This window comes from Barbatula barbatula (assembly GCF_947034865.1).
Source record: "Barbatula barbatula genome assembly, chromosome: 1".
Lineage (NCBI taxonomy): Eukaryota > Metazoa > Chordata > Actinopteri > Cypriniformes > Nemacheilidae > Barbatula > Barbatula barbatula.
In genome coordinates this window covers 14,645,213-14,658,520 of record NC_136766.1, presented here as the reverse complement: position 1 = coordinate 14,658,520, position 13,308 = coordinate 14,645,213, and the positions used below count along the sequence as shown (strand labels likewise).

Below are 13,308 nucleotides of genomic sequence, written 5' to 3'. Positions count from 1 at the left end.
TGTCCTTTCTTATGTTATGCCGAGTCAAGATCTCTGGTCAAATCTGATGATTGTGCCTTTTGGGAGTTAGACACTCGAAACCTGATGACAGGTGAAATATTTGGTCACCGGAATATTACAATTTTCCAATATTTTGTAAATGCTGGTGTGAATGTTTTGTTTAGACAGTGATTTTTCCTTTTATTATGAATGGCTGTAGGCATAGTTTTCTCACTGTAACTGCAGGAAGTGCGGCTGTTGTTGTTCCTGTGTGGGTAGGTGGGTGCCCGCATCGCTACCGCGGCTTTGCCGGTTCCCTCCGGTGTCGTGCAACAATATGCCTAACAGACCCAGAATCTGTAATGGTTGAGTGTTCTGCCAGTTATAATACTGACTAGATTGGTTAAATCTGACCCTGGAACAGCCCTAGAAGAATGCATTTATAGAGGTGAATTGTAGAAGAGATGCGGAGGTGGGGGTTGTTATGGCATGCTCTGCATGGCTGCTCCTGCCCCGCGCTCCAACCAGCCACTCAGAGCCAAGAAAATGGCAGCTGCCGTGAGCTGCCTAGTGCACACCGATTCTCCACCCACCCCTCCATTTCGCCAATCGCCCCACCCATCCACACCGCTCTCCCGTGTTTTGTCAGTTTTGCAGTTAAATGAATTAGAATCGTGGGTTCTTTCAATCTTATAAATGCTTTCCAACATTCTTGCCATTATCACGTCCTATCCCCATCTTGCCAGTTCAGTACTGCCCAGGTTGACGTATGAAGTGTCCAACGCCCCCCACACCGATAGCAGTTTATGTAGATGGAAGAAAATTAAGTAGATGTTATGTCTCGATCATGTCTAACCTCACATAGACACACCTCTGCCCACTTTATCTTCCACTGCACGTAACCATGGAGAACGTAAGCCTCATACAGGGATCCTTTAGTACATTTCATGGCAGTCAAAGGGTCGTGAATGTTTTAATGAATGCTGTCATATGTATGTCATTTCTGATGAATGGATGTTGTCAGGGGTTTTATTTTGGCTGATGTACTCCCACATGGAAAATAATTGAGTGTGGAATCTGAATCGCTGTTGTAAAACAGAAACTGCATTCACTCAGGTGTTTATTCACACTAAGTTCAGAATGTTAGAACACTAAATGTATTAAATAGACTTTTTTTTTAATATAAATTTAAGCTTGTTTGTAATGTTTCTGCGTAGGTGTCTGTTTGTTCGTTGATTCCTGCAATCTTAAATTTCTGCCTCCTACATTGAATTTTGGTGTATCATCGGTTCCTAATTTTTATTTTCTGTATTTGTTTTTAAGTTTTCAGCCTAAAGTGAACTGATTTGCCCTGCTATGGCGAAACGAAACATACTGAAGTGTCTGATCAAATCGTTACCAAGAAACAATGACCAAGTTAGTTTGTCTATCCTCTGTTTAGCTTTGTCAGCATACCAGAAGGAGGCAGGGAAGGTCCTTGAAGAATGCAAAATACTTTCCCCTCGCTTTACTATAATAGTGCCGACACTTAGTCTTTATTTGTATGGGACTGGCCCTCTATGGATGCATTTGTGGATTTCAGCATGTTAAGAGAATATTCCAAGGTTATTCTGGGGACGGCATGTGACCCTCCCTATTTTCCAACTTGAGTTGATGGTAAAATGCAGCTCGGCAGTTTAAATGAATAGATCATTGCGTGTCAGACGTGCAATAACACACTGTATATCTGAAAGTATGCTATAGTGTCTTTAAATCTGAAGCATGCACTTTTTTATTTCCCATGTTTGACTGATGCTGTTTTTGTAAATTTGTCTGTGTTCTTTGTCACAGGATAGTGAAGAGGAGCAGAGATGGTATGTCTTCCGAAATAAAACAGGTAGCAATATAAAAGTATATACATTGCAGGCATAACTATCTTTACCGCATTCCTCTCTATACCTCACTTCCTGTAATGTACTCTTATACTCAATCCTATAAATTTCCATCAGTACAGTGAATAGGCCTACAGAAATGTTTTTAACTGCTCTCATGCAATCACTTTACATATATTACATTGTAAATATCGGCGTAATGTTACTGGCAGTCTAGCTAAGTAGGCCATGATCTTAAGTATAAAACAAACTAAAGGTGGAAAACTCTTTATTTTATGCATTACACTGTTGGTGTTTACACAAGTTACACAAATGTGAGTCCTATTGTTTTTCAGTTGATGTCAAAAATGTGCATGTTTATTATCCAGCATTAGTAATTTTCTTGTAATTGTAATTTTCTAGTTAATCCATAATATAAAAAATATGAACTTTTTGTCAAATGGACACCGCACACACCACACATTAGAATGTACTTACTTTAAATAAACCTCGTATCGGCGTGTTGTCTATATGCAATGTGTAACATTACAAATAAATGGCCTGTGGCTTTTAAGATACAGTTGCATTGTATACATTTTACTAGTGGGGGGCATTTAATCCTGATATATTCATATAAAAATTTATTTTTCTAAAATAATCGAAATCTAGTGTTTTCATAGTAGTAGCTGGATCATACACACATCATTCGCTTAATATTTGCAGACCTTTAAACAGAATCAAATGTTTCAAATGGTTATATTGTCCTGCTCGTAGTTAGTGGGAGCCATAGCCAATTATTCCAAATGTCCAAATGTCGTACAGTATAAGGTCAAAAGTCACTATGCTGTATTAAAAAGATGACAGTAACCATCCTGCAAAGGTCAGCCGCTTGGTTTGTTTCCAAAGGAAAGGTGCCCCAGTGATCCCTTGGAGCATTAGATTTACTTTGTTAGATCTTGAGAAAATCTTATGCCCTATATTCATATTCATATAAAAATGTTTTACGCCGAGCTAATACGTCATTGGCCTGTCTTAATTTTGTTTTTGAGTAGATGGTTTGCTAACAAGAACGTTTATACATTTTTTGGGGGAGCTTTTAGAGACGCAATGTAAAGTATCCTAAGCACTTTAAAAGTGAAGTCCTCACTAACATTTAGTTTTGGGGTTGTGCAGTTTTCTGGTATACTGTGGAGGTGTAAGGTGGTGCTTTCAGAATCCAGCTGTGGGAGGAGTCTATCTCAGTGTACTCACCTTAATTCAAGGTTCTTTCCATGTTACGTTCTAAGTTGTTATGCGCACATTTTGTTCATTGTGCTGAAATTCTTTCTCATTCTAATTTTTATTCAGGATCATTAAGGGTTTTTGCTAAAAAGAAACTCAACCTTGAGAAGTTGTATATTAAGCAATGCTACTTTATGAATTCCAAATGATATTGCATGTAGAAACAGTCCATTAAACGGAGATTCAGATTTCTTAGTGCACTTTAGAACGAAACGCTCTGAAAGTTAACATGTTAACATGTACACGTGACAGTCGTTGACCTTTAAGGTGCATGCTCATTAAGATTTCTCATTAAGGCATTTAAGTTTGTGGTCGGCGGTATGTGTGTGTGTGTGTGTGAGACGTGAGAGGGACAGAGCGAGAAAAAGCAAGAGACTGGGGTTTCAATGCCTCTGCTGCCTTTTGTCTTCTGAGTTGACTTCTTAGGAGCCCATTGCCAGAGTTCCATACATGAGTGATCAAGAGTTACCAAGGTGCTCAGAAGATAGACACAGACACACACTCATTCACTCGGACTCATTTCCTTTGCATGTCAGAGCCCTGCTGGGGCTTCAGTAGAGGTCACTGACACCACCAGTGGAGCTTTCTCCTAAACGAAAAAACCAATCCCATTGTATGGGTGTGTTGCTGTTTCTGTCTGAAAGTTATGCTACTGTAGGGTGTTAAGGAGGAGGGTCCATATATACTATAATATTTTACAAGCATGTTCTAGCAGAGCTTCTTGTTATCTGCTTGACTGAATGTCCTCATCTAATTTCTGGTTGAAATAAGCAGTCTTAAAAAGCAATTATATTGTAGAGACAGCAGAGATGCCCTACCGTTGATATAAGACATGAGATGGTAAATGCAGCTTTCCTCTTTCTTTTACTCATTCCCATCATCAAGCTGCAGCATTAACTTGTATTCTAACAAGATTAAAATATATTTGTCCTGCGGATTAGCAATTGTACCGTCCCTTTCGTTCCTTCGCTGGACTGGTCTGCATATGTGCACTAGTCTTTTTGATCTGCCGTGCGTAGTAAAGATCCTGGCTTGGGTCTGGCCATCCTAGGACCTGGTGTGAAATCAGCCTGATGTCATCCCTATTGTCCTCCATTTGCATCCCATACTCTTTTAACGATGTTTCCGAACCTCGTAGGCACATTCCTCTCTGGTCCATAGGAAGCATTTGGAGAACTCAAGGCAGAAAAGCACAGTGGGAGTGTTTGGGGTTGGGGGGGTATTGAGGGTGTGCAAATCTTTTGTATGGAAAGCAGACATATTTTTGTACTTTCCCTCCACCTTAGGCTTTTCTCCAGTTTGAAAGTTTGACAAAGTTGAAGTAAAGAATTATTTGAACACGTACATTTTGTATTTCCTGTAGGGGCGAGATGGGCTGCAATGTAAAAAATCCATAGGTTTATTATCAGTTTTAATAAAATTAATAAAAATGTATTGCGTATAATGACAATGTTTTACAGATAGGTGGTGTAAATGAAAGCTATTTGAAAAAGGTTTTCAATAAGTGACAATGATGTGCTTGCTAGACCTTTCCGTCCAGCGTGATTTATGTGCGGAAAATTTTAACTTTACTTTGGTTCAGTATTTTGTATGTGTGTGTATGTGCAAAATTTTAAATGTGGGTGTATAAGTTAGAGAATGTGAAAGCTGAAGGGGGTGTGGGACAGATTTGGGACTGTTCCTTGCAGAGGAAATGAGCCACCTGCAGCCATGACAGGAGGTTTTGACCTTCATTTGGGGTTTCTTTTCTCTCTCCCTCCCTCTCTCCCTCTCTCTGTCTCTGTCTGTCTCTCTCATTACTTTGCTCGCACACAAACACGTACTTTTGGTCTATAGAAAGTCAGCCAGGGACCTCTCCCCTCAACCATTGGGCATCACTTCCTCATACAAGGGGTGCTAGAAAAGAAATGTAGATGAGGCATTGTCATTGAGCAGGTCAGTGCATGGGAAATGCCAGTTGTCTGTGTCCCCTTCACCTCCCCCCAGAGGACAGGTATACTATGTCCAGATGTTATTTTTAAGACCATATTCAGTTATGAGTGACTCGACAAATTGATGCAGAAAAAGAAAACGTGTCTGTTGAATGTGTTGAGGTTTGCAGTAAGATGTAGTTTAGTTTGAGTCCTGTTGGCTTGTTGAGCTCTCTGACAGTCCCTCAGCAAACATTAAACAGATTTCCAGGTTGCGGGCAACTGAAGGTTTATTCACTTATGCGAAATGTTTACTTTCGTTAACAAACTTTGTTAAAACTGTTTTGTTGGTCTGTTAATAGTGTGTGTCATCGAATTAGGTGGACTGCAATTTTTGTATGAAGTTTGTTACAATGTGGACAGTACAACACCTAAACAGAAGTTTAAAGCCCATTTTTTTCTCCAGATTTCATTTGCTGTGATTTGAAATAGCTATCTTTGCTTTTGCAAAACAACAAAAACTACTTTTTACCCATCTTGTTATTTGCAGAGATGCACATATTGTATTTAAAGTTATTTTCCTTGCCTAACCTTTTTAAAGCGTATGGTTTTTTAAACAGAAGGCTGAGGTATTGTGACTTAAGTTTTTTTCTCATTTTTAATATGCCTGGTAAAGTGCTGCTCTGTATAATTTTGAATAAAGAATTTGAATAATTAATATTAAATGTATTTATTATTAATATGTATTTATTATTAAAATTAAATTTCTAATTAAACGTATTTATTGAATATTGGAAACTATGTGGATTTACGTATACACTAACCCTAATCTGTTTTTTTGCTCTTCAAAAACATAACAATAATGAATTAATTGCACATTGACGTTTTAATTTGCCAATAAAATGACTTGATAAACTAATATAATTGTCAAATGGATTTATTTTAAATAATAATAATAATAAGCCATTCTTTTTAAAAGTGGAATTTATTTTTATCGACTTGTTTTCTTCCGCCTGCCCATTCCGCCTTTTAATTTCTTTTTATTTTGAAACACATTTTTGGTGATAACATTTTAGGAACACGGAGGACAGATTTACCAACATGGTTAAACAGTGGTTGGTTGGGTAGAGTTATTTTTGGTGATTTAAAAAATAAACAAGTATAACTAACTGTGAGTTTTTCGCCTGTACGAAAATCAACCATGTTTTTTTATTTGCTGAATTGCAAGATACGGCGAACATTAGACACACATAATAGGCCTAGGCTAGGTTCAATTGTCGACCAGTAAGCATGTTTTTTGCGGATTGATTACCATCTGTATAACCACCGTTTTTATACAGCATGTTACCCGCCCAACACATCTTTAATAATGTTGTCCCATGCAGGCAAATTTCGCTGATGAGGATTTAGAAATGAAACAACTCAAGTTGTTAGTGTTTATTATACAAGCCTTAAGGATATTTGCTTTTCAAATGCATTGCTGCTGAGGATGCGTCACCGACCCTCTCCTGATTTGGTAAAGCTTTGTGTGCCAGCGTCATGACGTCATGTCCGCTGGGCTCGGCTCCCATTTGATGGGAGGGTGGCACGTTCTATTGAACCCAAGAGCCAGATATGACTGAAGCTCAGGAAAGGGTAGGCCTAGCCTATTTGTTAAACCCTATGGACCAACCAAAAAAGACATTTATCAGACCCAAAGTATTATTCGTATTGTTTATTTAATTCTTATCAAGATTTCAGGAGGCAGTTAATTACACAATTAATACGTACGTAATACAAATTATTTACACATGTAACAAAGAATGTAAACTTAAAATAAAAATAGCATTGTATTATAATTCTCAAATTGTGTCTTTTCACCTTTCAAATAGCTTTATAGATAGATCTCGGCTGATGAGTAAATTCATTAGTTCGTATACCAGATAGAAGGCCATATTCCTAGATATGCTTAAATGCAATTGAATTAACAATGTTTCTCTGATTCGGCACAGTTCTGTGTTTTTAAGTTCGCACTTGAACTTGTAAGGCAAAGTGTGTTAAGTTTGGTGGGTTACTAGTCACACACTCTTTTCATGTATAAAACAAAAAAATCCAAAAGTAGCTAAAAGTTCCACAATTTGGTATATGGACACAGTCTGCAACTTAAACCTCGATCATACTTTTTTAGCTTTTCTAAATAAGCGTGAATATGCCCTAGCCTATATGATCATTTGCAGCTTTCATGCAAAGGCCCCAATAATGCTTCATTCACAAAAAAAAGTTATTGCAATATAAATAAGCAATTCAAACACCTTAAAAATCTACTCTCACATAAAAAGCAACACCGGTCATTGGATAAAATTTTTCCTTAATATAATCTATATAAATACATAACAAATATGAAGTCAACGATAAAACAGCATTTTTAACATCTGTTATACAGTAAACGGCTGGTTTTCTTATTTTTTATTCGATAGTTGTGGTTTATATATATATATATATATATATATAGTTGTATATTTATATATTTTTTCATATTTCTATACTGTATGTGATGTGTTGTGGCGCTTAAACCTGGCTTTGTCAAGAGTGCGCATAAGAGTAAATCATTGTCAGTGAGCTACACGTTTATAGGCAGCATTATAATGATTAAAACATACTTTGCTACAAAAGATGATTATATTGCTCTTTTATAAAAACTATGTATGCGGCTTAAGACGCTTCGGTACATTTGTTTATTTATTTAGCGCACTTAGTTGAAATGCTTTGACCACGCTATGAAGGTTAGTCCAATGTTACTGTAATATTAGTCTATAATAACACGGTAGTTCAACCAGATAACCTACAAAGTAAAGCACAGTAAAATACGTTCTTGCGATCTTCTCCATCGCGATTTTTCCAGTTCTTTCATTTATATTAGCCAGGCAAATACTGTGAACATATTTACATTACAAATAATTATTTTGAAAAATTATATTCTGCTGAGATCTGACGTTTGCTGCGTCCATTTTCTACATATCGATATCATATCAAATAAAACGACAAACATGTAAATGAAACAACTAAAATGCATTTCAGAATCACAGTTGCCTGGATGCAGCAGTAAAGACTCTTTGGACTTCAGCAAGGTTTTTAGCAGTTTTCCACCAAACTAATACATGTATATAAACGTTCGATGCGCTAATAGTGGAAAACGCTCGGTTCTTGTGAGAGACTGAAATAGAAACACAATAGAAACGCTCGTTTCTCAATAGAGAGCCACTCTGCCAAGTGCAAAAAACGTCACATATAGCCTATTTTGACCAATATTTCATAGACGTGTTGTATTTAATAAACGCATTTCGACATAATTTGATATAGCTTCTATTAGACTTCAGTTATGCTGGTTTATTTATTCGCTGGCCCTTTTTTCTTTAAAATTATTGCATCGTAAATATAGTCTAACACCCCCAACCCCCCACCCACACACTCCACCATCACCTCCACCCCCCCCAGCTTTCTCTGTCTCAGTCACTGTCTGATTTTTCGTCCTTTGACGTGGTGCTGTGGTTGTACAGTCCCTGCGCCATCAGGTGTAGTGCTAGACTGTTCTTGGAGCCGCTGGCTTTCTTTATTTTGGCCCGCTTGTTCTGGAACCAGATTTTGATTTGAGATTCATTGAGGCCGAGTTCCTGTGCCAGAGCCTGTCGTCTCTGCTCGGTCAGGTAGCGGTTGGTCTGGAACTCGGCCTTGAGTCTCTGAAGCTGTTCCGCCGTGAAGGCCGTGCGTGGTCGTTTGTCCTCTTTACTTGCGGTTTTCTTCTTTGGTTTACGAGACCTGGGACCTGGGATTAAATAAAACAGAGAGGTCGTTTAGGAACTAGGCACAAATTAAACCACTGGCCCTTTGCAATCTTGGTTCATGTTAAGGGTCTAGAGGGGAGGGGGCTGTAAACGTGTTCTGCGAAATGTTGTAATTTATGAATCTGTTTACGTATGCTTTATTTATTTATTATTTTGCGTCACATTTTGGGTGTGTGCAGTCGCTTCGTCTTTCGCACAGTTGATGATACATTAATAGGTAATCGGGAAACCTCAGAGATAAAACAGAATCGTAATGAGGAATTCACGGCTAGCTCAAATTTGGACATTTATTTACAAATCTTATCTTCGAGCTGGGATGGATATAGTGACGACCATACTCGCTATATTAACCCGTTCGATGTCATATGTCTTCAAGGCTCATCATAGTGATTCATAGCACTCTAAACCAATCAGCACAACGCAATGTTAGATTTACTGTGGTAAATCGATCTACTTATAGACCTGCTATTTTCTTTGACATGCAATTATATTAATATTTCAATAGTCCTATTCATGAGGTCTGCTGCTATAGGTTAAACAACGCGAGAAACGTTGACGCTACACCATATTTCATCGCGCGATTTGTCTCGAAAATGATATTATGTGGTTGCTGCGGGAATTTCATCATACTGCAATTACTTAATTTATATCTAAAATTATAACTCGCATATCATTTAACATATAAACTCCGTATTAGGTAACCTATCAACAAGATCACTATTTCGTTTTAGCAGTTAACCAATTGAGAGCCGAGGAATTTGCTGCCAAACGGTATATCAAGATATTCCAAAAGAATGTTCGCGTTAAAACGTATGAGGTTTTGTTCTATACAATTCTGTTCCATAAAGTAGGATACACGACTGCTCCTTTTCGATTTGGTTTCCTCGTTACATTAGAGATATGCACACACTATACACATATTTACTTTGCTACATGAAGCAATGCAGTTTACAATACATAAACACTCACGAGCAACTGCTTACTCAGAATATTGTATATATTCGAGGCCTGCTCCATTGTCAAAAATATGCTAACGAAATAGGCTATCAACAAAGAGTGAAGGCTTAGAGGGCTTTCATTTACAACCATTCAGCGTTAAAACTGCGTTTTTGTAAAAATGTTTTTATACTCTTCTTTAGAAATGTAAACTTGTTTTGACTTAACACATTGGTTAAAACCAACTTAAAACAACAAAAATATATTAGAGGCGAATGGGTTTGAATGATAATTTATATAAATATTAATAGATAACCAGTGTGAAACTGACAGTTTTGATGATGTTAGCGGACATTTTGTTACAACAACTTTAGTACTATATTCATAATTTTGTGTTTGACGATCGAAGCCTGATTTGGACCGTTGATTATAGATGATCATAATCCTGCATTAATTGTGTCCTGCATATATGTTAAGAAACACGAGACTTTAAATAATCCAAAATCGTTGTGAATTGTTCATATTTGAAGTTTTTTTTCATTTGAATTGGGAATCAATGGCCGAATTTGTTTGGAAATACAGCGTTCTGTAAATTTGTACGAGCTTTAAAGTTGATCAATGTATATTTTAGGGTTTGCATAAATTAAAGAACAGATTACCTGGCGCAACTATGTAAAGAAATAAAGCAAAACCTACCTGACGACGGCCTGTCCGAGTAGCGTGTGCAGTAAACCCAAGCGGGCCATAGCGGCTGGGTAGCTCCATTTGAATTGGGCTGGGAACTATCCGTTTCTGAACTCAGGCACTGATCCACATTCTCCCCGCGGGGCTTCAAGGGCTCTTCGCTTGCTATCTCTTGCTTCTTTCCTCCACTGTTCGTATGTGTTGTGGAAGTTCCCTCTGTTGGCACCGTACTTTCCACCTGTCCCGTGCTAGCACCCGTAAGGCTGTGATTCTCTCTTGCGCCGCGATTGCTCTCATCGCGCGTGATGCTCGCTTCTTTCTTACGACCAAAGTCCGGCCGCAAGATGTTGTCAATGAAGAAGTTAGTGATTCTGTGGGGCAGCTGCAGGTTCCCCGGAGCTTGCAGAAGTGGTCGTATGGCACTGTTGGGCTCGTCCGCCGCTCCTCGCTGTTCCGCGTCTCTTGCGCTCTGCTCACTCTCATCCATGCTGAGACACACTTTCCACTTTCCCTCCTTAACCCTTTATCGCTCTCCCGCACTCAGGCAGTCGCACTTCACGGGCGACTCCGTCCACTTTGTTCACTTCAGGAAAATGTCGAAAGTGTGCGAAAAAATCTATCAGTGTGTTTTGGGGACAATAATCAGCCCTTGCGCACCGTGGTCACGAAGAAAAAACATAGTCACGCATTCCAATTACGGTGCGTACTGGAGGCTGCTTCAGGTGGATGAAAGGTAATTTGCCAGATTGGTGCTGTTCGTTTTCTGCAAATATCGGGGCTTCGGCGACTACAGAGAAGTGGGGCTACTAACTGCTCCTGAAATACTTTCACTCCGGATTTTGGTCTTATTTTTAATACGAGCCCCCAGTGACGTTACACTCCGGTATCCTAGACACGTGCCTTTGACCAATAGATTAGTCTGGAACTAGTCACGTGATCATGAATCGAGAGTAACAGACAACGCTCATCCTTGCACTTTTAAAGGCACAGTGCTTCACCAAAATACAAATTCAGGCAGTGCCAAAACGCAGCCTGCATACTGAACAGTTACACGTTGTCTTTTCTTAATATTGGAAATCTACTTGTCGCATCACATATTTGTCTGTTTCTTCCTTTTGCAAGATTTAATCGAATAGCTAACCGCTCACCAAACCACAGATTTGATGATCCGAATTTTTTAAATAATGTAAAGGGCGAATTAATGTTTACGCAGTAACGTTGTTTTAGCAAGGAAAACGTTTTCTTTTGTTATTCATATCACATATTGCTGCTTTGATAAAGAATGATAAATTAAAAGTTGTGCGCCAAACCCAAAATGAGTGGGGGAGAGATGGTTTGCGCATTGGAGGCTTGCTGTTTCCAGATCATGCCAAAACACGTAATTGAAGAAGGATTGCTCTGTGTATGTTGTTTATGCAATACTGCGTGACAATGTTTATATTTATTGAGAGGCAGGTGAAATTCCAAATACACAATTAACATTGTTATGCAAATCGGTTTGATTTGCATTTCGACAGGGCATAGAAATGTGACCTTCTCGTTATAAAACCACGAATACTGTATGTAGCCTACCCTTTGCCTACTATACACTAAACACTACACTACTTACACACCCTTTATTTATCTGACGAGACGATATAAGCCAATTGTTACGTCCACTATGGCCCATTGCGCCGTGAAATTAGATTGTGTTTAAAATAATATCAATCAGCATAGTTGATCCAACAACATACAACTTTTTGAACTTCTCTATCACGAGTTCATAATCCGTAACAGTAGCCTATACATGTTAACCCTTGCCTATGGCCACTGTGGCAATGGATAAACATTTTATTGCAGATACTTTCTCGCGTTTTCCATGTTCCATGGCGCACCCAATGTGCATCGCAAGCATCTAAGATTCGGATTCGTTTATTTATCAGTAGTCTCATTGATGCAGTTTGGTGGCGTTTTGTGTACGATGAGTTGCGCATCGGCCCGCGGGTCAGACGCCTGAGCATTTGTTACATTGACATGGCCGACATTTGATGATAATGATTACAACAAGAATACCCTTTTTCTAAAGACCTACACGCGTAACATCTGCGTAAAATCATAAAATGCCAGTATGTTTAGTCAGAAAAGTTCAAATATGTAGTATTCCCAACCAAGGAGTGTATGAAAAGCCTGTCGTGATTGTATTCTCCATTCTGAAGTTTCTGGGGAGAGCAAAGAGTGTGCTCTCGTGTCTGTTTCAAATTGATGCAAATTATCTACCTAACCTTCTCTTTTATGTGGGTATAATTTCTGTTCATGATGGGGTCTACGCCATAATTTAAAAGAATTACTAAACGTCACTCTCGTTTTTCAGCACAAGATGTTCCTGAACATATATTTTGGAGGCGGGTTGCTGTGTTCTTTGGACGGACACGTGTGAAAGAAATCATATTTCAGTTATTCTGTTGTCAAGATGAAAGCTTGTTAAGAAAAATATGTAATTTCGTCATGTTCCTTTAATATGCCTCGAAAATATGTATAGGCCGATTTTATTGGCCATATAATATAATCGGTATAGCCTGTGCCATGTTGTGTTGCTCTTCTCAAGGATGAAAGGGACACGGCTCTTATCTAAGGGTCTTTAAAATCGTTTTAAAAGAATGCCATTAAAGATTTTAATTACCCACAAGATATTCACGGTAGACTCCATGAAAGTAATGGATGAAAGACAATGGAGCACTTGACAGATCGCGAGCGCCCTGGCCTGCAGGGGCTTTCTTTAGCTACAAACAGTGCGATACGTTCGCCCTGGTTAAGCGAGAATTAAACTTTCGCCTGCATTTTACTTGGTTGTTTCTTTTTTTTGACGCA

The 13,308-nt window shown here is 38.6% G+C and overlaps 1 protein-coding gene across 1 annotated transcript; it reads right to left on the bottom strand.

The window, feature by feature from the left end:
- Window positions 1-8,505: 8,505 nt before the first annotated feature.
- Window positions 8,506-10,948, bottom strand: en2a (engrailed homeobox 2a; the record flags this gene model as incomplete). Its single annotated transcript, XM_079468282.1, has 2 exons — window positions 8,506-8,822; window positions 10,474-10,948. The coding sequence occupies 2 exons, from the start codon at window positions 10,946-10,948 to the stop codon at window positions 8,506-8,508; spliced, it is 792 nt and encodes a 263-aa protein (XP_079324408.1).
- Window positions 10,949-13,308: the final 2,360 nt, after the last annotated feature.